Source organism: Pithys albifrons, chromosome Z, assembly GCF_047495875.1.
Source record: "Pithys albifrons albifrons isolate INPA30051 chromosome Z, PitAlb_v1, whole genome shotgun sequence".
NCBI classification, from domain to species: Eukaryota; Metazoa; Chordata; class Aves; order Passeriformes; family Thamnophilidae; genus Pithys; species Pithys albifrons.
In genome coordinates, this window is record NC_092497.1 from 29,365,171 (window position 1) to 29,391,061 (window position 25,891).

Genomic DNA, 25,891 nt, shown 5'->3' on the forward strand with positions numbered 1-25,891 from the left:
TCTAGATTCTGCGGGTTTGGGGCCCTAATACTTCTATTCCTGCCTTTTGTCTTCTATTGGATATGTAGAAATTGTGATATGTGCTTACCATTACATGAGAGAATTTGGCAGTTTGGGGGCCAACACTGACAATATCTGAGTGTCGCCTTTGAGTCTCTCTTGTGACTCAGGATTTGCATGGAATGGTGGTGACCATAAAATACGAATTTGATAATACAGAAATGGCTGAGCTTGGAATGCCTGAATTAAGGTTGGATATTGTTTCCCCACTCAGAGCTGTGAATAGCTGTGAATTAAGATGAGCTGCATGTCCTGGTGCAGCTGAGGACTTGAATCCAAAATCTGCCATAATCCAGTAATAAAACCTGCCGTTTTGCTGCCCCCAACAATTCAACAACGCAGTCCCAGCTGAGTGGAAGAACTGCTGAGAGGCAGTGTCCGGAGGGCTCTATCTCAGCTACAGCAGTGCTCGGGCTTTGAAAAAACTTTGTCCTCTTCCATCCCACCCTCTTTTATCTCCACAGCAGTGGGAAGGCAGCAGGAGTCAGGAGAGGGAGGAGAGTGCGGCATGCTGCGCAGCGCAGAGGGAGGAGTAGGAGAGGGGAATGCATAACGCCTGAGTGACAGAGCGTGTGCAGGCGCCTGGCGGAGTGCAAGAAAACGCAAATGTTCATGTCCCGGGGTCCAGGTATGTTTGCAGTCTTTCTCTCTGAGGTGGTAGTCGTTTTGGGGTGTCGTGTGTCGGCTGCAGAGGTGTTCCCCGTGCAGCCCCGGGGTTTTGCCGCAGCACCTGTTGCCGCACGGACAGAACGTCCCGCGATGGGAGAGCCCGATAGGGTTTCGCTGCTCCAGCAGCTCCGCTTTCTGCTCTGCGGGGCAGGGCAGGTGGAGACAATAGTCTTTCCAATGGAAAATCCTGTTCTCAGGGGATCCTATCAGGATACAGCTCATTCTGAAGTGCCCTAGGTGACAATTTTTGACTCTCAACAAAGAACAAAACATTAATTCACTGTCTACATTAGGTGAAAATAAAAGAAGTGGTGGAGGTGCCTGGGCATTGTGTATTGCAAAGCAGAGTGAGTTGAATGATTTTTTTAAATCATCATCTAGTAAGGACTGCGTTTTAAACATTAATCATTAAAATAGAACATATAAGTGATTGCCATTAGAAATACTGTTTTCTTTTTGCTTTTGGTGTACTGATACCGTGTAAGGCATTGCATGATTCACTCTTGCTAGTCCAGATAAAATCAATGTATAAGGAACTGCTTGCCAAATATCAGTCATTGTTTTTGAATTACTCTATAGTTACTTTATAGTGCAGATGTGAAGTAACATGTAAGTTTAAAAAATCTCACTCATTATATAGAGGACGAAAGTTTTTTTTCTAGTAATACTTTACACAGACCTTCTAGAATGAGTCTTTCAGCTGAGCACTAAGCATTTTGGGAATCTGCCATGAGGGTGGTTTAATAACTGAAGGTAGAATGGGATGTATTTAGTCTATCTGCCCCTTAAGCCTAAATCAAGCTTCTCCTACTAAATAGATTCAGCATTTCCACATGGAAAGACCCCAAAGAACCAGATTCATGAGGAAATAAAATAACTTGTGGCATAATAGGCTTAGAAGTGAAGTGGCCAATATTTGATAATGTAGAAGCTGACATATTTCAAGGGCATACAGTTTTAAATTTGTTGTTATTACTAGTATTTATGTTGTTACTGATTTTGAAAGCACAGTTTTGTGCTTTAGCAGCTTTTAGTACACTTTTGTGTTTTAATAGCTTTCCATGAAGAAGTCATTGGTGTTTACTAAATGTACATCTGAGCAAATCATTTAACATTGATAATGGGAGCACTTGCTTATTAGCTTGTGAGTGTTGCCTGTGTCCTGGTCACATGAAAATCAAAGGGAAAAAATTATTTTGCTTTTGTGAGGACTACTGCTGAGCAGTTTATTTGTGCTGTCATCATTTTTAAAGTTGAAAAATGGTGCTGGATGAGTTTCAAATTGTTGGTACTTGTGAGTGAGACTGACCCTTATGCGTTCAAACCCACGGAAATTGTGAGCTTTATTTGAAAGAAATTTTCAGAATCAGGGCTAAATCATAACCTTTTATTAAAATCTCTGTTACATATGGAATTTTGTTATTGAAGCTTATTGTCTTCCAGGGTTTTTTATTTGCTTTTGGGATTCCATTATAAAAATGAGAGTGTTTATGTTTGCAGACATATTTCATTGAATATGTAATGAATATGCCTGAAATGAACTTTTGGAAAAGCTCTGAAAGCTTATACTGTTAGTGTATAGCACAAAAGAAGAACACCACTACAGAGGTCTGCAAAGATATCATCCATGGAGTACAAACAATTTATAGCTATTTGTGAGAAAAATATTGGAGACCCACAGGTCACCTTTGATACTATTACACAGCTACCATAGTTGTTCAGAACTGAGACATAGTAATGATGAGGTGATTTTTATGTTTTTTTTTTAAAGTATGAAGCAGTAGTCTATAAACTTAACAGGACTTTAATTGTGAAATATTTCATTGAAAACTTGGTGGAAATGTCCTTGCATCATGTTTCAAAGAAAAGCAGAATTTTTCTCTACTTTTTCTCGACTTTTGCTGTTATTAGAGGTAGGGTATCTGATGCAATTTAGCTAAAGTTTATTTCTGAATAACTATGCTCTCTGATTTTTTTCTTTCTTGGCCAGCCTCTTCCAAAGTCTTCCTGGTATAAGGTCAATTTTGTTGTTCACTAAGAAATACAGAAAATGTAGGTAGACAAGAGAAATTAAAAAGAATGTGCTGAAATTATTTGCTTATGGAGTGTTAGGCCTTGACTTTCTAAAGACAGGATCACAGAGAGAGCTATTTTTACATGTGTAATCCTCTTGATTAGTTTTAATCCTTTGTAGAATTTCTGCTTATATTTCAGCTCTACAAGACTGGCCCATTTAGGTATAATCACTTTTGTATATAGAGGTGAATATAATACTTTTTTTCCTCATTAGAAATAAACATACATAGTGTCTAAATTCTTCTTTCAATGTGTATTAAGATTCAGATGCTCTAAAACATTTAAATCATCAAATTGCATCTTACAGAACAATTTCTGTTAATTGTAGTCATTTGTCGTAGTTCCAAACATTCAAGAATTATGTCTGTCTAATAAGAGCTACATTACTGTGTCCTGGGGGGAAGGGGGGGGGGAAGGCTGACAGGAGCAATCACAGTTAGTTGCCATTTATCTTATTCCAGGTGAACCCACTCTAATGTTTTTTAGTCAGAAAAAATTACTTAATCACAAATGGCTTCACAAACTTCTGTAAAGTCTTACTTGCTTAAGTCACTTCTTCAGTGAATAATCTCACTGGGAAATACTTTGTGTGAATAAACACTTCCAGGATGTAGTTTATTCCATACATGAAAACTTGTGGCAGTCTGCAGAAAGAATTTGCAATCTGTGAGTTCTGAAATACACTTCAAATAGGAAAGAAATGCTTCATACATTGGCTTATGAATATTTCATATAAAACTAGAGTTGTTTGAGTTCCTTGTACTGAAATAATTTGCAAGTCCCATCCAAGGCTACATTTAAGATAAGTACATGTGTACTTACTTACTGGGACAGTCACATTTAACAGGCTAAATTTCTCTGGCAAAACTAAACACCAGAGAGGATGCTTTCCATGGTCATCACAGCTTTGGTGTTTGTGGATTTTTTAGCAGGACAAAATTTCCTCTAGAATGTAATAGCAATATATTTTTATATAGCAGACGATTTTTGTTTGGTTTTCTAATTTTGTATCTTGTATAAACTTGCTAATTAGAAAACATGTATGATTCTCATTTTCTGATGGCAAAAGAAACTTCCTCTGTCAGTTATCCTGGACTGGCCCAATATACTACTGCTCTGAATTGTTGCAAGCTTTGCTTCATTAAGGATTTAACATGGCCTCAATTCAGCCATCTGCTGTGGGTTTGGCAGGCCAACAGATCTGAAGTATTGGCAAGAGCTTTAGAAATTTCCCACATTTTTAAAAGTTAGGAAAATAGCTACCTTTATGAATAGATTTTGAATCATTCTCAGCAAAACAATGGTGCAGAAGTGGGGTAAAAAATGCATGTCATTCTCTGAAGCTCAGGGTCCCCTGTCTGCCTTTAGCTTTGCTGAAAGGCAATTAGCATTTCAACCAGCCAATTTGGTTACATGCTATGAAGTACTTGGGTTTGTAATTTGCTGCTTTTGCCTTGGTGCTGTTCAGAACTAGCTTTGTGTAATCCTCTCAAAGCACCTTTCTTTCCAGCGTGGTTATTGTTGCTGGTCTTAAATAACTAATCAGCAAAGAGATTTCCTTGTCTTGAACTGCAGGGTGCCTTAGAAGAATGAAAAGAAATACCCAGTTAATAAGGGAATGATTATAATTATTTGATAGTGATTATTAAATTGGGACATAGGTTAAAAGGTTTAGAAAGCCAGGGAAAGCACAGTGTATGATAAAGGTGGTATAAGAAGTCTTTGAACCCAAACAAATTTTGCCTGGGGAGTTCTCTTCACTGTATAAATACTTTATCATGTGTTTTATTTCAAAATGGATTGCCCAGATTTAAGAGTTTAATTCACAGTGTAGATTAGAGTGAGGGCCCCATGCTAATCGTCTTCTTAAATTACACAAATGTATTTTTACTTCTACAGAAAGGAGTCTTCATGGGGACTTTGTAAAACACAGATCTTTAATTAAGTCAACATTACTGCAATCTAAGGAAAATGAATACATTTCACAGTAGAAAAGAACTTCGATTTTAGGTACATCTTAAACTTTTGTATTTAATAATATGCTTTCTTGAACTCAAGAAAATCTTGCTGATGCAATGATTCCAATAATTAGGCAACACATTAAAAACTCGTTTGGCTCTCACGTGTGCATTAACTTTTAAGAATCCACTGTGCATAGCAACAATTCTGTCTCTGTACCCAAAACAATGACATCTAATCCTCATCATGATGCTGTAATTTACTGTTCTATACCCTAGAGTTCTGGGTTTTTTTCTTGTAATAAAATTATCTGTGAACCACTACTGTGAAATACATTGTTGTATTAGTGGTTTTAAGTATGAAGAACGTAACTACTATACTGTAGAAGCCAATGATTTCTTTTTCTGATACATACTATTCATTCAAACCATGGCACTTCATTCAGAGTAAGTACTAGGTATTTGAAGCTGTGATAGTTTTGTCCTCAGCTCCCACGATCTCAACATATGTTAATCAAGTGTTGAGGGCATGTGAAAAGCTCCAAAATTGCGACACAAATGGAAATTTTTGTGAAACTTCAGATCTATACTGAAGTATAATAAGTGGATGTTTCTCAGTGAAGCCTGCAGACCTTTGTCAGCGGCATTTCTGATTCCATATGTTAAGAGCCTGATCCTGTGGCAGGCTCAGTCATGCAGTTACTGCTACAAGTGTGAGCTGAGAGTGCTGGGCATCTTAGTGGCTGGGTTGTTTGGTTTTGATTTAGTTTGGTGGTGGTGTTTTTTGTGGATTTGGTTTTGGGTTTTTTCTGATGTTTTTGTTTTGTTTGTTTGTTTTTTAATCTTGCTTTTTGATGCAAAAAACAGTTTGAGAGAGGATATAAGTACTTACAGTTGTCTGAAGCCCTACTTGATGTGAAATACCTTTTTGAAAAGCAAGTGTTGGTTCTGGAATACTCTGTAAAATAATTTTGGTTAGTGAAACATGTCTGGTGTTTTATATAGTCTGATTAGGACTATGTGGCAGATGATTTCCAGTGTGAAGCTGAAAACAATATTTACCTTTTGCTTAAATTTATACTGTATTCAGAGCAGAACTACTAATACCTTGGTTTTTACAGTATATAGTCAGACATGTGTATGGATAGATTCTTATCAATTGCATGGGATGTGAGAAATTCTGCAGATGAAATCAGTTTTTTAAGATTGGGCAAACTCAATATCCTACTGGTGTCTTGAAATTGCTAATCAGCAGATTTCAGCCAGATTTCTCTTTACAGACTTTGATCTCTGTTCTAAATTTAAAGTAGCCTTTATAGCTCCAGGTCGTTTCACTGGAGGTACTTTGGGTAAAAATAATTGTTCTTAGAGCTAGTCAAAATTATCTTCTGGTTCTCTGTTTCACCTGCAAATTTTAAGGTAACTGCAAATGTTTGTTGAAGATTTGTGTTCTCCCTGCTTTTGGTTAGCAATCAGAAGTAGTGGATTCAATGCTTCTTGAGAGTTTTGCCCTTTGCTCCCTGCTCAGAATTGAAGAAGGTGGTTATTTCAGAAAACCTTTTGCATTATTTGGCATAAGAGATAAAACTTGGTTCTCCAGTGATGATTACATCCTTTAGAACTTAAAATTTATGGATATAATTTAGATCCATTTAAATTCTTCTGAGAAAGTGAAAAGTAGTTGCCAGAAGGGTTGAGAGGGGTACTCTGGACTTAATACATTTTTTACCTCTTAGTGACCTTTGATAACAGGCCTCAGCTTGCTTACTGCTTTATGTGTTGGTTCCTGACTATGATACACCTTTCTGACTAGTAAATATAAATACTGGCAAGCATGTTAAGCATCTCTTCTTCTTTAGGATAAGATGTCTATATTGAAGGTTGCATGCCTTTTTCCAGAGAGGGTAATTGAATGAGCAAGAATTATCATGTGGCGATGTTCAGTTTACAGTAAATTTTACATTTTCATTGACACATATGGTAATAGATAACAAGACTTTTTAAAAATTATTGCCGCAGTTAGAAAGTAAGTGGTCAAGGGAATAATTGACACATGTCAGTGTCATTAATCTGAAATGCCGAAAAATCTTTTTAGTACCTGAGGTTTTACTGGGATACTATTCTGTCAGGACAGTAGTAGTGATTAGGGAGGTAGACAGCTGAGACCAAAAACTTCAGGACAGTGAAAGTTGATCAAGGGATTTTCAGCACCTAGTAGTCTGCATTTGTGCTTTGGCTGGCACTTCCAATGTTAGTAAAAAGAAGGGGAATGATGGGCAGGTACCTGGCATGTCTGTGTAGTAAAGAGAAAGACAAAAAAACCCAGACAAGAATGGGAAGCAACAGCATCTGGTGACACTGGATAACACCCACAGAAATTGCTGAGACAAACTCTCCAGCAGTTCAGGGCTGCACACAAAACAGTACTTGTGGCTTAGTGTAATTCTCGTGTTCTATTTATCTTGAAGCAGGTTGAAGGCAAGAAAGGGATATAGGTGGATTTTATTTTGAACCAGTACCTTTGGGACACTCTCTCTTCCAGACTTCACAAGAACGAGAGGCTTACTTACTCCACATCTAAACAAAAGAGCCAAACCAAAGAAGTAACCACAACCAACAGAGCAGGCTCAGATAATTGTATGGCCAGATTTCGCGAACAAAGATTTGGGCAGGGCTCTTCCCACGTGGATGTACCCTTCCAGCCTATGCAGTGGTTTTTTTAGGTGAGGCACAGCGTGCGCAGAACTGGCCACACCGTTTAAGTCCTGAGGTCCATTTGCCACGGCCGAGCGAGCTTGGACAGTGACAGTGAAGTCCTCCGGACTGTCACAGCACCCGGTACTGACTGGGGCTGACCCTGCTGAGCATCTGAGATCTGATGGGGTCGGGTGGCAGGGAGGCATTTACTGCCAGAGGACAGTCCCCACTGAGACTCGAACTGAGGTCCTTGGGATTCAGAGTCCAGAGTGCTTTCCTTTACGCCTCCAGACCGCCCTCAGGCTCAGGTATTACCCACTACCCATATGCTGGGTATCGCAAACCCAGCTGTTGTGTCCTCCTTTGACTATGTGTGAACTATGGGGACTGAAGCAAGGAAAAACGCAGTCTGAAGTAACATATTTCTCTCTCATTTTGAGATCTTGACAATACAGAAAGGAAAAGTTTAGTAAATCAAAGTTTTATGATTCCTGCTGCTTTCATAGGTTATTCTCCAATACTGTTGTAAATGTCAATAGTTCTGAGAACGCCTAAAATAAAAATGCTGAAATACAGGGCTTTAATATGTTTCTACAACATGTGCAGCAGCAATGGCTGTGACCTTGTGAAACTCCTCACTCTGTGCTGTTCCTGTGTACTACGGAGAATCTCCTCTTTACATATGAAAGAGCACATGTATCTGCCTCCCATTGTATTCAGCCAAAGATGCTGCTGGCCGCTGACATCTCGCAGTGAATAGACTTCTCTCTGGCAACCATTGATAGCTGTAATGCTGTACTCAATGCAAAGTGCTAGGCATGCCACTTTTTTAATGTCCTACTTGACTGGATATTTGTAATCACGGGGAGTAGCCATGAGTTGACGAGGACAGGCACTGAAAAGTGCATTGACCTTTACACTTACTCTGCTCCTCTGTGTTCGTGCGCTCTAGAAATATGCAACAAGCTGTGCAATGATAGGAAATGGTAATGGAGCTGTAGCTTCTGGGTGGGAGAGGTGCTCCTCCAGCAAACCTGCTTGTTGGTTCTTCTGTAAATAGCAGTGACAAGTCTGAGGTAGAGGATACTTAATCCCTTGTTTCCATCTGCTTCTTTGTTAGTGAATTCCCCTTTATTTTGCCATCTGTATTTCCTGTCTGGTATTTTACACGCATTTAATTTCAGATTTTTTGTCTGGAATAGCCCTTTGATTTCCTTTCTTGATCTCTGCATACTCCACTAGTCTATAGATACCCTCATCATTCAGTGAAAACAGCCAGAAAATCTTTCCATTCTTAAGTGTTTAGATTTATTAAGTGCAGAAGCCAGTGTAAAAAGCTGCAGAAAAGATCTCATTCTTTATAAACTCTGAAATCTTCATCTGAAATTTGTTCCAGAGACTGGGAAAAGTAAGCTAATCCTGTTGATTCAGCTGTTACAACATACATCCGTGTCATAAGCCTTCCTTGGTTCCAGCTGGGCAAAAGATTGAAATGATATTCCACATATAAATTGTGACAGTACTGTAGAAATTGCTGTGTGGAGTCAGTACATGGCACTACACTAGGATTCTGTGTTTTAGTGGAAACCACAAATGTGCTTCAGAAAGTGTCAGACTAAAGGAAGAAGTTAAGGATCATGAGTCAGAATTCTGAGTTAGGTATTTTTACCTTTTTTAAATTATATGGTTGAAAAATGGGACCATTAAAATGTCTACTTTATTATTTGAGAGGTACTTTCTTTTGGTTTTGATGCCAGAAACTTTTATTATAAACCACTTAGAAAGAACAACTAAGCCTCAGTATGTAGCACTGTTCTAAACTACCTCTGATACTACAAGTAATTATTTGAAATGGCTCAAGTCAGAACATGGTAACAGCCATAGTTATCCCATAGACTTGTACATACTCTTAAAATGTATGATATTCTGTTGCTTGTTGCTGTTATAAAAACCTTTCAGTGACTTTGGCTCATTCATGTACTTTAACTAGATTATCTCGAAATTGTGGGTGGAGAGAATTGAACTCAATAGCATTTGGCTGAAGCAGAGCACTTAATCACCAGCTTAATTTGAAAAAATTACAAATTAAAGTCACCAGTGGTATAATGGGGTGAGGGAGATGGGGAAGAGACCTCATGCGTAATCCCTGATCTTGCAAAGACTTTTTTTGACCTCTATGCAACACACTTAATGAAGAACAACTTGTGTTCCCATATAAATTCATGTAGCGATTTAGTGTACCGAGTGAGTTCATATTCAATAAAGTAAATTACTGGGACCTATTTCTTTTCAGCTGTTTGAATAAATTTGTACTGCATTCATTCTCTAAAAGTCTTGATTTGTGTTATTTTTGTTTAAAAAATAATCATGATTTTCAAAGCTGAGTTTTTATTAAGAGAGTAAAAACTACTTCTGGCAGGCTGTGCAAAGTAAATCTTAGTACAAATAACATAATAAGGAGGAATACACACCAGTTAAATAATTGATGGTATGCTTGTGAAACCTCTCTTGTTCTGCAGGAGTAATCCTATAGTTTTAGAACGCTCTCTAGTAGAAGTAATAGAATTCAAGTAATTCTAAACTTTGTAATCTTGCCTTCAAGGATCATGTTTTCAGTATTATTTACTAGAAGCATGTGCTGTGGGAAGATATTTGCAAAGTCTATGACAAGGTAACTGCTGAAGCTAAAAGGTCAACAAATTCCTCAGTTTAGTATGGATGATGCCTGCTTCTGCAGGCAGTGTAATTGTCCCAGAGTTTGCAAAGGTTAGACAACTGTTCTCTTTCCAGCTTGAAGGTTTGTGGGTTTTGTTGTTTTGGTTTGTTTTTTATTTCCAGAGCAGTTCCACATAAAGCCAGCAAAAAAGATCGTGCTAATTAATACATGTGGAAATACTGAAAATTTTAAATCTCAGGGGGGTAATGTATATATGTTTTTCTTCCCACTGTAAACATTTTCTGCACTAGAATTGCTAAGTAAATAGATCTGTGGGAATGAAGCATTGTTCCTGGCAGTCTGCTACGCACTGAATTCTTAGTAAGAGCCATGGATATCTTGATGAACTATGTTCATGGTAATAAAAGTTTACAGCAATGTAAAGCAATGCAGTAAAACTATTTTACTGTGTGACATTTTTTCCAGAAATAATAAACCATTGTTCAAGTAGGTGATAAAATGGATAGTTATTTTCATGGAGAAAATGGTTTGTCCTGATTTTTTGTACTTTGTTTGCTTGCCTGTTCTGTTTGTGATGTTCATAAGATCTAGGTAAATTTACTGTTACAAGTAGTTAAAATCAGCAAATTTTGTCAACCCACCCGTCATTGCTTGTACAAATTCTGAAAGTTACTGGTAGTTTTCTTGACTCTACTCCAACTTACATTTCCACTTCATTAATGTACCATGTATGTGAATTATTTCTGTTCTTTATCTTGCCTGAAAGAAGTTTTATTTCAAGTCCCAGACAGAATTTGTTGTAACATAAATCAAAATCTTGAAGTCTTTCTGAAGCTGAATTCAGTGGTCTGAAGGCTGTGTTGTTCTCTGTTCAGTGCAGAATTAAAGCTACCTGACTGCAAACATAAATCATTCAGACTCTGCTGGATCTTGAGTGTATTCTGATCAAATTTGACACACATCTTACAAAAATATGTTTGAATGTACTCATGACATTTGCTACTTCAGTGTTGATTTATTACTATATATTCATAATTGTCACTTGTAAATAGTGAGAACAAGTGCTTTGCAAACATTGAGCGTTATTGATATGCAAATATTATTCTATTGTGCTCTACACATCTTATACAGTTGCCAATGACCAGATTTGTCTGATAATCATAGCACATGGAATTATAATATTAAGCAAAGTGACATTTTATTTATATTTTGATTATACAATATTGCTTTTATCTTTTGTACAGAAATTTAAAAAAGTAATACTGAAAACAGTGACCACAGATTAAAAGAAGCTTGATGAAGGAACTAATTCAATCAGACTTCTCTGTTGTAATGTTTTTTGGTGTTTAGAGCATAACTTCCTTCTTTTGGTTTGTACCCCAACTACTTAGATCCACATGACAGAAATCTGCTCCATCTACATTCTCAGTTCTGGTCAGCACTGTGCAATATGAGTCTCTGCAGGACAACGCAGCTGTTCTAAATTTCTTGTGCCAAACCCTCTTAAAAGTGCATCTTTCACAAGATCAGTACCTGGTGACTTCACAGGGACTTGAAATTGTATTTTATATCACATAACTAGACCCTAGTGTAAGACTAATGAACCACATTAAAGTTTTCATATCCTGACAGTAAAGAAAACTAGACATTGTGCAGAAATGAAAAAAAGGGTCTGGCTATACAAAGGTTGCAATAACATTAAAATGTTCCACAGTGATTCTCTGTGGCAGGAAAAGTTGAAAGGAGAATGGAATAAAAAAAGCGTGAGAAGACTCTCAAGTAAATATGCAAATATGTAAGAACATTTCATGGTCCATAAGATGGTCTGTGAGATGGCTGCAAATATTGAACCCTTAACCCTTCTTCTCAATCCATATGTGTTTCTAAAGACAATCTAGAGAGCCAAGAAAGTAGAAGGAAAACTGTCAACCTTGAAGTTGAATGAGAATAAAAACTGTTGTGGCAATGTAATTTTTTTTCTTAAAAGAAGGAAATTATTACTCCACTTTAAAGAAGTTGATGAATACTATCTAGAAAACCACTAGGTGAAATTATGAAAAATAGGTTTATATATTTAGATAATTATGTTTTCTGACTTGATTATAGTGAAGACCTGTGTATGTTTTAATCTCATTTTTGAAACACAAGACAATCGCAGTATTTGAAGAGTTGAGAGGGGTCGACTGGATTGATAAGGTCAACCATGAATGTTTTAGGTATTTTAGAGTCACAATTTATTTTTAATTTGTGGTTGTGTTTTTTGTTTTTTGTTTTTGTTTTTGTTTTTTTTTTTTTTTAACAGGGATGCCCTCTGCTTCTTTATTGGTTAATTTGCTTTTAGCATTACTTATTCATTTCACATCTGGAGAAACAGAAGTGAAGTTCAGTGGACAAACAGAATTTGTAGTCAATGAAACAAGTACAACTGTTATACGTCTTGTAATTGAAAGGACAGGGAAGCCTGCTAACATCACAGCAATTGTGTCGGTAAGAAACTATGGCAGTTACATTCTCAGTAACTATAGATATCTTTCTGAAGAGCTTTTGGGAAGTGCAGACTCAGATACATGAAAAGTAGTTGCTGGTATGACTACTGATAAATGAGAGCCACAAAAATACCTTTTGTACTTTGTTGCCTCTTCTCTGAACTGGTGATTTCAGTGTTCTCAAATGAAGAACAGCCTTTTTCACAGTGGTTCACCCAAACCTTTAGTGCCTATGAGGATGATTCAGGTGTGGCAATCATACTGGTTCAGTTGGTTCTCTCTATTCTTCTCAGTGTCCAACTATAAACTTTATCTAGACTCTGTGGTTTTGACCTGCCTTTGTAATCTCTCCTCTAACCACCTTATGTACAGAGTACTCAGGGGGATTTTATTCTCTTGATTGAAAGGAAAGGAGGACATAGAAGACTTAATCTTGTAAATTTTGGCAATCAAATTGTTAATCTAGATTGAATGCCTAGGCTGCTTCGAGTGCCTAGAGTGAAACTGGAAGTCAGAGAGCAGTTAAATCCTGAGGTAGGATTGATTCATGTAGAGTATTACGAGGTGTGCAGATCTGTGCTTCCTGTGCAGGAAAAACCTTTTTATGCTGCATTATGAGAAAGATACCCAGTTGCAAGGAAGTCATAAATGGTTCTGAACAAAGTGTTTTGATTGTTTTTTCTCCCCCCCCTCCCCCCCACTTACTCAGCATGAGTGCAAGGGGTTATTATCTATGTACCTTCTGTCCAGAAATTAAACTATATGACAGCAGGGAAAATTGTGGAAGGAATTATGTGCAAAAAACAGTATATGAAGTCTTTTCAAATAAGTCCAGAATAATATTATAGAAGATATTAGGATAAGAAGACAGTGACGTTTGGTTGTGTATTTATTGCAGATTGATGGAGAAAACACAGGAGACTTTTTTGACACATATGCAGCCGCATTTATACCTGACACAGAAACAAATCGAACAGTGTATATATCTGTCTGTGATGATGATCTTCCAGAGGCTGATGAGACTTTCACATTTCACTTGACACTACCAGTAAGTCTCATTTCTTCAGTTTTACTGTGCCTCAGGACACAGTGGGTAAACTGACACAAATGAATGGCATTTAATGGACTTCAGTGAAGTCCTACTGCTTGTGAGCAATAACAGGTAAGAACTAAAATATGGAACCTAACCAGGCTAGTGCTTACTGCCCTTTAGGTTTTCCATTCCTGTGGATGTCTCTGTGGGATGTTGCTGTGCTATGTAGACACAGCCTGACTCTAGAGCAGGCGCTGCATTCAACTGTGGACATTTGAAGGTGTACCAGAGCCCAGAAGAGTTAGATTGCTGTTTTCCTGCATAGACTGGAGGAGAGGGTTGAAGTAGCAGAAAAAGAGGATGACTTCCAGTCCTCCAGAAGCAGAGATTCAGTGAGACTTACATGAAACCAAACCAACAAGTTTATAAATACTTATCTATAAATGTCTTCATATTGTTTTGTCCTGCAGGAGTTATGGTACAAGAGATGGGTCCATGTTGATATTTTTTAAGCCAACATACCTTGATTAAGTAAGATGTCAGTTAAGACAAATTTTATATTTCAGTGCCAATTATTACCCACCTTGGGATATTTTCAGTGAATATAAAAATGCATATTTTCCCTTCCTTCTTACTTTGATTTGTAGGTGTAGCTTAATTTCATAATGCTGTAAAGACCTGCTTCTTATAACTGATATCCCAGTATATCCTTTAGGTGGTATCCCAGTATAATAGCTTCAAAGTTTCATTTTTATACAAATGTGAGGGAAAAAAGAACAACTTAGGAATTCCTGGCAATGCTAGATGCTTCATACCTAGTTTTCTATTTCTATAGTGTCATTAATAATTGTCAAACTATCATTAATTACTTGCAAAATTTGTTTCAAGCGCTTTGTTGCTGTCTGTACAGTGTATTTCCTCAGTAATCGGGAATTATTTTGGTGCATTCTATTGCTTTAGAATTTTTTCATTTTAATATATAATAAAAAGACATATTTTTGTAGGCTAATACCTATCCTTAAAATACAGTAAAAACAAAATGTCTACTTTTTTCTGTAGTTAATGTCTTATTTTGTTTTTAATTGCAGAAGCCATCTGCAAGGATAAAGCTTGGCTCACCCAAATCTGTCACTGTAACAATCTTGTCAAATGATAATGCCTTTGGAATAATTTCTTTTAACATGGTATGGCTTTTTTATGGTATATGTAAAAATCTTAGAAAACATAAAGGTGAAATTGTCAAATATGCTGGTTCGTTATTTAGCTGAATTCCCTGAAAATTAATTGGTGTTACCTCTCTGAAAACATCTCTAGAGGTAACTCATACATATGTATATAATTAATGCATATATACAGCTTTAATATTTCTATGCTTTTAGGTGTTGAGATGTTGTCTGAGACCCTCACACTTGGATCAGTATCTATGTTACTCATATGAATACAAAACTCAAAAATTGTGCAGTCCCACTGCCCCTCATCTATAAATCAAGAACTAAATATAGTATGGAAGAAGTGAAGAGTAATACCATAGGAAAGATAAAGATGCAGCTTGCAAATATTAAGAATATAAATATTTTTCTCATCTTTAGTGAGCCGTTTTATATTTAACTTTCAAGCTGGGAGCACCATCATATATATGTGTACTATAACACCTTCTGTGATGAGTCAGTAGTGACTCTAGAGGTGTGGAGGATATTTGCAATGATAGAGAGTTTTTGTTAGTAGAAAGAGACTGTGCTTTGTTGCCAGTATTATGGCAATATAATTTGCAGAGGATTTCCCAGAAAAAAACTAATGTGAGAATTTTTCAGCACCACAGTGCTAAGCCATGCTGCTCCCTGAATTGCTGTAATTCTTTGAAATCTTTCAGCTACAACAGTTTGAGACAGAGTCCTTTATCTAGTTATCTAATAAATGACTTTTTAATGGAGCAAACCTATTTTTAAGAGGGTTAGGAGCTCTTACAAATACAAATGCTCATATGCCAATGCTTGGTGTATATTAACCATGTCAATTTACAAAAAACCCCCAAACAAACAGGAAAACCCACTCTGCATGCATAACATGATAATTTTTTTATCTGAAATCTTTCAAGCTTTGTATTAGCTGAACTAGTTGGTTGCTAGGAAATGTATGCCAGCAGTGGACTGGTTTGCAGATTGGATTAACTTGTCTGTGGGAGTTTGGTATTTCTATGGTAACAGTTTCTTCCTTCTGCTGTGATATTTTATCTGTGCCTGATTGCCTGTCCCTTTTCTTCCTCATTAGTCTGCCATAATCACAGTGAATGAGCCCAGAGGCAGAAATGAATTTGTGCCTCTCACTCTAATTAGAGAGAGAGGAACCTACGGGAGAGTCATTGTAGCTTTTGAGGTGAGTTTATCAAAAAGGATTTATACCTTTGGCTGTTTGATGAAACTGTGAGGCTGTAATCATAACTTACCAACTTGTTTATTAAAGTGAAAGGTGGACAAAACACCTATGCCTACGTTTTCTGTTTCATAAAATGGAAAGATACTACCTTTCAAGTAGAGAGTATTACAATTATCTGACTGGTTAATTTGAGAAAAAAATAAAGATGTATTAGAGAAAATTGACTATTTTTTGTCATTTAGGAAGATATCTGAGGGAGCATTAATGGTATTATTAAAAAGCGATGTGTATGAAGTGTGTAAGAAATTTCTTGTTTACTTTTTCAAAATTATCCGTATTTTCAAATAAACACCTGAGTCTCTAATGCTTGTGCTAAATTCAAACATGTAAGTGTAGAGCTCAATATTTAGTGAAATTCTCTATCTGTAAGACTGCAGTTCGAATTCTACAAACTCCAACCATTCAAAATAGCTACTTGAATATTTAGGCCATGAGTCACATACTTCATTTGAATGGGATATAGTTATTGCCTTTACTGTGGGAGAGGTTAGTGGAATTTTTTGGTTTTGTGCGGTTTTTTGGGGATATTTTTTTCTTATCTAGCTCGATTCTGTTGAATTCTTAAAACTACAATTAATTCTTTTCATATGGAAATGTCTTTATCAGATGTCTGGTCTTGTACATCATCAAAGGTTTAATCTAGATGTGTCAAAATCTTGAAAGATTTGTACTGAATACTATTGCTTAATAAATATAGCGTATATAGATAATGCGATTCTCTCTGTGATTTGTTGCAGTTCTTTTGGGTTTAAAGTCCAGTAAATTTTGCTGTCTGTGCAATTGATCAGGTTCATCTCAGAATGTAATTTATATACATATGTTGAAAAAAATTTACAAAATCTACTATTTTTTTTAGGTTTCAGTTTTAATTGTGATTTCCATCATTAATTGTAATTTCCTTAGTATTACTAGGTAAAAAGGTCACAAGCCCAATACTGCTATTATTTTTTGGCTTGGAACTGATTAGGAAATGGCAGTGATTTATATTAAAAGAGAATTAACTATGCTTCCTGTTATTTAAAGAGTCGTTTAATGCACCAAGAGATACCAGAGTCTTCACAGGCCTGGATAGAAGTAGTTTTCTTCCTCTTTTTCTGGCAACACTTAATTTCTTCAGAGTGGCTACTCTGACTTATTCAGTCTGCCAAAAAAGAGCAGATTTTCACAACGTGTGTGCCTGTGATCAGGAGATGACTGAATAAATAGTCATTTGTTATGCATGTCACACACTGTATATTGATTATTGTGCCAGATTTTTATGTGTGTTTTATATATTTTTATTGTAAACATCAATTATTTGCAGATAGAAGATGGACCAAACTCAGCTGAAGAGGACTTAAGTCCAGCCAGAGGAATTATTACATTTATGCCTGGGAGATCAGTGTTAATTTATAATATAACAGTGCTTGATGATCAGGTAAGAACAAGCTGACTTTGTTTTTTATTTGTTTATATAGAAGGTTAACTGCTGTTCTGGAGACACTTGGTATTAAGTTGCAAAAGCGCTGTATTTAAATGGCACTAGAAGTGCTTCTGCTTCATAAAATGATGCTAAATGTAGTCTCTATGGGTTATCTCTTTTTATCTTTTAAAATTCTGCCTCTGTAATTTACATCAGTGAATATTTTTAGTTTCTGAACATACTGTGTCTGCTGTGACTAGACCTGTTAGATGCTACAAAGTAAATCTATAAATAATAAGGAAAGCATTATACTTTTTATTCTGATAGGTACTGAGGTCCTTGTATGGCCAAGGATGGTGTTCTTGAAGTTGATACAGAATTATCTATTGACTGACCTTTCTGTATTTAAGTTGTCTATGTTTCTTTTTACATGTTCTCTGTTTTTCCCTGATCGTTTGCCTTGCAAATTCAGAGTAGGTTTGCATAATAAACTCAGGTTATCCTTTTATCTTCATTAATTGTTAAGGGAAAAGAAACCTAATCGTAACTTTTCTTACCTAAGGCATTTTGATTGTGTCCTCAGTGATGCTTGTGCAGCTCCTCTTCCTTCAGTTAAAAGAGCATAAAAATGCAGTTCATTTTTTTGTTAACTTGACTGCTTTCAATTCTGTCAAGGGCAGACTCGTTATGTTTGCCACTAATGAAAGATACAGCACGCAAAATTCAGAGGGAAAGGGTAAATTAAAAACTTTGTATGTTTTTATATAGATACGTTTCAAAGTAGCAACATACTTTAAAAAATGGTAAAAGTAGATAACTTTCCTAAAAGAAAAGGCAGTCTTGTTAAAAAGATGAACATAAGTTGATAATTAAAAATTTTCAGTTTTTAGATTGGTCTTTGAAAAGAATCTGTGTATATATTGTAAGCCTTTTTGCTATTTTAAGTAAACTAAATAGTCCTTAGTTTAACATTTGGTTTTTTTTTTTTAATTTTCTTACATTTTTCTCAGTTTTATTTTAATTTATAATGAGTTTGAGAAGGAAATAAAGGCACTAAAATAACATGATGTGGAACAACTTAATAAGGAAATTTACTAGAAAAGTTGCATGTTTTCTTCTGAGAAGTGCTCTTGAAATTTATTTTCTCAAAGTTTGATCTGCATGGCTGTGGCTGGTCCATTCACTGGAAGTCTTCCATGGGTGTACACAAAAGGTTAATTTTGTGTGAAAATCCTTTATTGATGATGATGATGATGATGATGATGATGGAATGCACAAGAATTCAATATTACTCAGAACTTAATTTGAGCTATTAGGATCTGAAGTTAAGAAAAACAATGAAACAGCTATTGTTCTGAATTATGTAGTCCTTTTCCTACAGAGATTAGGGGACTTCAGATCTGATCTCTACAATACATGTATTATTGTGTATATTTCCCTTTTTAGTGAGGAACAGTGGAAACTTTGTTAACAGAAAATGAAAGAGGCAAGGCAGCACTGAAAATCCCTTAGATTTTTGTCTTTGAAGTCTGGCTGGGGTTTTTATTGGTCAATTATGATGCCATTAAAAGCTCCAGCATGCCCCATTTATGTGAGATGCTAAGATGTAAACTACAACTGAAGTAGTAGATATATTTTGACTCTTAAATGTATATTTTTGTGGTGCCAGATGGTATGTCAATTTGTGAACTAAATGAAACATAAGGCTGAGATTAGCTCAGTTGGTTAAAACCTGGTTGTAATAACGCCAAGGTCGTGGGTTCAATCCCCTGTATGGGCCATTGACTTAAGAGTTGGACTCGATGATCCTTGTGGGTTCCTTCCAACTCAGAATAGTCAGTGAAAAGTTAGCATTAATTCTAATCAAGTGAACCAACCATGTGATGTCTCAGTATAGGATGGAGGTGACTGAGAGTTTCCAGATCTGAAGCTGACAACAAAACCCTGCATGAATCAACAGCATTATGCAAGTTTCAGTGCCACAAGCCAAACAAGGATATCATGCCCTTCTCTTAGTCCTAGAACAGGATGTGAGCGTGGACAGTAAACAAATGAGTGTTAAAGAGAAAGAAATACTGCATAGCAGCATTTTCAAAACTTGATTTGCTCAGTAAACGGAAATTCATGAAAAGGATTGGTTGACTTTCTAACAAAAAAAATTGTGATTTTGTCCTGTAATTCCTTTCAGAAGCAAACAAAACTGGTTTCCAGTAGTAGACAGTATGGATGAGATGCAGAGATCATAAATAAGTTTTAAAGATTTACTTTTTACCTATATGTATTAATAAAATAATCTTTTATTTTCAGCTTCATAGGTTTAGCAAATCAGGATTTGGGGAATAAAATGTAGAATCATAGAATCATGTCATATGCTGAGTTGGAAGAGACCCATCAGGATATCAAGTCCAGCTTCTCACTCTGCACAGGACACCCCAAGAATCACAGAATCACTGACTATTCTGAGTTGGAAGGGACCCACAAGGCTCTTAAGTCAATGGCCCACATAGGGGATTGAACCCATGACCTTGGCATTATTACAACCATGTTTTGACCAACTGACCTAATCTCAAGGTCAACATATATATACTTATACAGTAATATAAGCAAAAAATATGATTCTAAATTGTGTGATTTGTGGTTTATAAGCCATTCTTTATTGTCTGCTGCATCAGACACTGGAGAAGAAATAGCTAGACCTAAATTGTAGTTTTAAGCAGTTGTTTTGTAGAAATATCAAAATGCAAATAATTGCTAAGTACAAGAAATCACTTTCTCAGATCTGTGATGGAAATTTTCTCTGTTGTTGTGGGTTCATCTGAACACAAGATGTATTCCTTTTCCAGTTGTATAGGACGGAGGGGCCAAGGTAGCTCCTGTCCCTAAGTTGTTTCTTTATTGTCTCAGGCACATATAGAAGAGATCAGTATCAACATCGGAAAAAGAGATGTAAACATATCTTTATTTCCAAATAGAGGTGGCTTCTAAAAGTGGCAATTGGTCCCTTAATCCTCTCAAGGTGTAAAGATCCAGACTTTTCTGATTCTTGACTAATTTTTGTTTGTTTTTTTTTCTGACTTTCCACCCTTTCTCATATTGTCAGAGTTCAGAAGCCTGTTTTAGGAAATAAAGACATGAAATTTTGAGAAGGAGTTCTTAGTGAAAGTTAAAATCAAAGGTGTCTCTCCTGTTTGTTTTAATAAGAAATGAGCTTTTTAAAGTTTATATAATTTCCCTTTTCTGCAAAATGAATAAACCGTATTTCTCAGTCTGAGAGTTTGGCATGTATTTGAAATGTGACTTACACTCAGTTGCTAATACTATTTTTCCAGATACCTGAAAATGATGAAATCTTTGTTGTTCATCTCAAGAGTGTGGAGGGAGGGGCTGAAATCAACAAAACAAAAAATTCTGTTTGGATTAATATTAAGAAAAATGACAGTCCCGTGCGTTTTGCTCAGAGTGCTTATGTGGTGCCTGAGGAAGATGATGTGGTAACAATCCAAGTGGTTCGTGGTAAGGATGTCAGTGGAAAAGTAACTGGACCTGATGAAGATGAAGTCTCTGTCAGTTACGCCATTTTAACTGGGGATTCAACAGCTCATGCACAGCTTAACGTAGACTTCTTAGATCTACAGCCAAATGCAACTCTTGTTTTCCCACCCCTAGTTCATGAAACGTATTTGAAATTTAAAATCCTTGATGATGCCATACCAGAAATTGCTGAGACCTTTCAGGTTATGCTTCTTGAGGACACTTTGCAAGGAGATGCTGTTTTGATTTATCCATCTGTTGTTCATGTCACTATACAACCGAATGATAAACCCTATGGAGTGCTATCAATCAACAGTGTTCTGTTAACTCACCCTGTTATTATTGATGAAGACCAAATTTCAAGGTACTGCAGATCTTAAAATCTAGTATCTATTCAGTTTAAGAGATGTGTTTGGCATTTTTAAGCATCCTTAGGGTATCACTAGAAGTAATTGTAAAATCACTACTAAAAGTATAATGTAGAAATCACTTCTGTGTTGTTATTATCACCTGTATCTACAAAGATTTCAAGGAAGTGGGAATGTCCAATTGTGTAGGAAGTATTTTAATATTTAGAAACTGTATGTAAATAAACCATAACTATTTAATCACATTATCATATTTATCACATATTAATCTGAAGGCAGAATCAATTGTGGTGGCGCTGCACACCACTTCAGTGGCAAATAGGTTTCTGTCTTCCTCTCTTGATAAATCTTTGTACTTACTGTCTATAAAACTAGTAGTCTCTGAGTGTACTTCACTGAGTATATTTCACTCAGCAGCTGAGTGTATTTCATAAGTATCTTCCATGAAATACTTATCTCAAAATAATTCAAATGTTTATAATTTTACAAAGAGATTAAAATCAAAGTTCTGTACAAATTTTATAGGGAGGAATGATAAACAATACTGACAATCTCAATAAAAATGTCCACTGCTAGTCACTGATAGTAGTCGTTCTTAAGGTGACCAATAATATCTCAAACTATCATAGTATGAACGATCTTGAAAGAATATGTTATGTTAGTTAGAGCCCAGCACTTGAGTATTCATCTTTCTTATACGCAATAAAGGAATCAATCTTGCTTTCTAGATTTTTGTATGTGATGATTCCCAGGATTTCCAGAGTTTTTGTGGTAGTCATATGCTTGTCAGTTGCAGGCAACGTGACATTTCCAGTATCATAAATATCAATAACTGAATATAGTTTTGGTACAGAGGCAAATAGTTTATTAAAAATCATTTAATTTCACATTAGTTCATTTAAATGTTTATGCCTAACAACTGTTCATGATGTAGAAAGGTCATAGACAAAAAGTTTTCTGAAATTTGACTTGTGTTTCTCAAGACAAATGTAAAATGTACCCAGTCTCTCCATCTCAGTGTCTTTCTTTCTGTAAAGTGAATTCTAAAAAATTCCTTTAGTCACATTAAAACGAGCTTGTGAATAACACTCAGTGCATTATGATTTCACAAACTAAGCCATCAGTCAAATGCCAGTTGCAACAGTTTAGGTCTCTGTAAATATTTTAGGCAATCAATAATCAAGCAAGCCAATATTAATTATGGTTTTATGTTGTGGGGTTTTGTTTTCATTCAAAACCACAGGTTTGAAGGTATCACAGTTGTAAGAAATGGTGGAACACATGGAAATGTTTCTGTTTCCTGGATTATAATCCGAAATAGCAGTGATCCCTCACCTGTGACTGCAGACCTCCTTCCAGAGACGGGGGAGATAAGTTTTGATCAAGGACAGATGCTGGTGTCCCTTTGTCTGGAAATTATTAATGATGATATACCAGAAGAGGCAGAGCCCTACCTTCTGAAACTCCTATCTCATACAATACAGGGAGGAGCAGAAGTCAGTGAGCCATCTGAGGTAAGTTTGTTTTCAGAATTCTTTTGGAGAAGTTAATAATGGGTAAGAAAAACTTTACCAGTTTTAATAACATTGGCTGAACTGGTGAAAGGATTTAGTGTTGAATAGAAATCAAACAAATTAATCCTTAATATAATCTAAATGTACAGAGCCATCTCTAAAGTATTTGGCTAAGTACAGTATACAATGCCAGACCTTTTCACTGTGGAACCATTCAGTTAAGATTGTTCCCATCATGTATAGCGTTGCATAAATGCTGTTTCAACTGACTGCTTTCTAAGGGAACACAGCAAAGTTGCTTGCACTTGCTGACTTAATGATTACTGAAATGTTTTACAGAGTAACAACTTCAAGGGGAGGGGTTGGTGATTAAGGCTGACATCTGAACTGTTAATTAAAGTGTGGCTAGTATGGCCAACTACTCTGTGACTGGAGTCCCTGCTTTGTCTTTTTCAAAAATGGGTGGAATGAGCTTGGTGAATAAAATGAATTTTTTTGCAATCTGGAACACTTAAAAATTATTCACTTTGGCTGCTGAACCAAAAAATCAGTTACTCAGAGCTCACTCTGGCACACAGATGATACATAGTGGGAAAGTTGCCCCTGTCAGTGCTGTGCTGCTTGTGTACAAAGAGTACTTTTGGGCTGTCAATCTGATTTCTTTGCCGAGTGCCGATTCACGAAGGAACAAAGTGTATGGTGACAGTCAGGACACGCTTCCATGAAGGCATGAAACTATGGTATAGAGTAATGCAGTAAGTGATGCCATTTTCTGCTTTGCAGCTTCTGTTTTACATTCAGGACAGTGATGATGTTTATGGCCTAATAAAGTTCTATCCTTTGGAGAATCAGAAGATCGAAAGTAATCCAACAGGACGCTTTTTATCCTTGAGTTTTGCAAGGGAAGGAGGAACAGTTGGAGATGTGCAATTGGTTTATACTGCACTGTATATTCCAGCTGGAGCTCTGGATCCTGCAAGAGCGAAAGGTGGCATTCTAAATATTTCTAAAAGAAGCATTCTCATATTTCCAGAAGGAAAAGCACAAGTTAGTAGAAGTATACCAATAAGAAACGATGCATTTCTTCAAAATGGAGCTCATTTCTTCATACAGGTATTTCACTTGTGTTTGGGGATTTTTTTAAGTGTGTGTAATATACACGATATAATTTAGTAGTGCCTCCTTCCCTTTTAGTTTAATTAAAATGATGCTGCCTCTTCGAAAAAGAAGAAGGAAAGAATAAAGTGGTTCGCTCTGTGACCAAGAAAACTTTCTTATTTAGAGACAGGTTCCAGAAATCTGCCAAAAGTTTTATTTCTAATCATTATTTACTAATTACACAATTTAAAAAAGATAGACTGTTGTAATAAAATTCAGGTATTACACATGAAATTTAACAAAATGCGATCAGTGTTGCAGAGGTTATAGTTACCTCTTGAGGTATGTTATTCTGTCAACCCCTTTACTTTCAGTTTAGCCAAATAAAGGCTCCTGAGTTACAGAGGAACAACAAATTTGAGAAATTCCTAACAAATAAATATAAATTTGAAATAGTCAAACATATATTTAATTTATGTGCAAATTTGACCGGACAGCTTGAAAAGTATTTCTCCAGTTTTCCCTGTATGTGCCCTTCTGATAATTTTTTTTTCAGTTTGAATTTGTAAGAATGGCACTTCTATCATTGATCATATGATAGACTGGAAAAAATTACTAAAACTTTGCCTTTGAAAGAAAACTAGATTTTCTGTAAAATATTTAAAGAAAGAATTTCCATTTTCCAATTAATCCTTTCATTTTTCACTGGAGAAACCCAAATTTTCTCACTTTTTTGCAAGTTACTGTTCAGATATACTACTGTGGAAGATCCTGGGCATTGTAATCAGTAATTGTTACACTGTTTTCTCATCTGCAGTTAAGAATAAGTATTACCTTTACTTCCTCTGTTTAACCATTGCCACTCTGGCCATCTTGGGATCATAAGCCCAGGGAGCAATCTTAATACAGAGACAGAGGGATGACTTAGTGCTTGTGGAATCTCTTAGTTTTTCTTAATCTTTTCATTTTAAGTCATTTCAGTGTCTTTAAAATTTTCAAATGGAGATGTTGATGTGAAATTTGTAGGTTTTGTCTTTAATTTAAAATCTACCAAAGATGTTTTAATTACTTCTGTAATCTTGAAAATATTTCTTCCCTCCACCTCCTCCCCTTGACATTCTCTTAAAGAACAAAGAGAAAAAACTATTGCCAGAATTATATTCTTGCCTTACTAGTAAGTACTGTTTTTGCATTCAGTTAGATAAGGAATTGTGTTCTGAAATATTAGAATAGATTAGTATGTTTTACCATCTGCCTGAGATCTGAAAGATCTGTAAAAGAATTGAAGTGCCTAATTTCAAGCCCTTTTTAAATGATAGATTAGAAATACCATTTCAGTGTGGAGTACGGACAAGTCATACATGTGACAAGAATTTCAGAATTCAGGCACTTGGCCAGGCTTTTCAAACTACAGATTCCATGGAGATGGGGAGTGGATATTCTGTACTTTCTCCATGAACCATAAAAATGTTTCTATTTGAACAAACAACATCAGAGGCAACTTCTAGTACAAATAATTCATTTAGAGAGGGAAGAAAAATGCCCCTATTTATTACTATGACAATCCTTCTACATTGTGAATAAATGATAGTCTCAGCAAACATTTTTAGAATGAGAAAAAACTGCAGCGTTTTTACTGAGTCCAGTAAAGGGTTGACTCGGGGATCAGGGGAGGATGGGTGAAGGAGGAAATGAAGCTTAAACACAGTGAGAGAATGGATAGAGGAACTGGAAAAGTGAGATGAACATTCTTCAGTGACATCTTCAATTAAAAAACCTGTTTTTGTTTGGACAGGAAGATGAACTAATTTAATTAACTACTTGGTATTATTCAATTTGCAGTGCCTTCTTTTTTCCTTATGAGCTGATTTGCTTTAAACGGAAACACT

The 25,891-nt window shown here is 36.1% G+C and overlaps 1 protein-coding gene across 1 annotated transcript in view; it reads left to right on the top strand.

Annotated features, from left to right (window-relative positions):
- The first annotated feature begins 613 nt into the window (after window positions 1-613).
- Window positions 614-25,891, top strand: part of ADGRV1 (adhesion G protein-coupled receptor V1) — a 273,128-nt gene continuing 247,850 nt past the window's right edge. Inside the window, exons 1-9 of the mRNA XM_071580491.1 lie at window positions 614-688; window positions 12,440-12,624; window positions 13,522-13,671; window positions 14,745-14,840; window positions 15,925-16,029; window positions 17,393-17,506; window positions 20,821-21,386; window positions 22,634-22,904; window positions 23,688-24,017. Of these exons, the coding sequence (XP_071436592.1) occupies window positions 667-688; window positions 12,440-12,624; window positions 13,522-13,671; window positions 14,745-14,840; window positions 15,925-16,029; window positions 17,393-17,506; window positions 20,821-21,386; window positions 22,634-22,904; window positions 23,688-24,017 (1,839 nt within the window). The 5' untranslated portion in view covers window positions 614-666. The remainder of the gene's footprint in view (window positions 689-12,439; window positions 12,625-13,521; window positions 13,672-14,744; window positions 14,841-15,924; window positions 16,030-17,392; window positions 17,507-20,820; window positions 21,387-22,633; window positions 22,905-23,687; window positions 24,018-25,891) is intronic.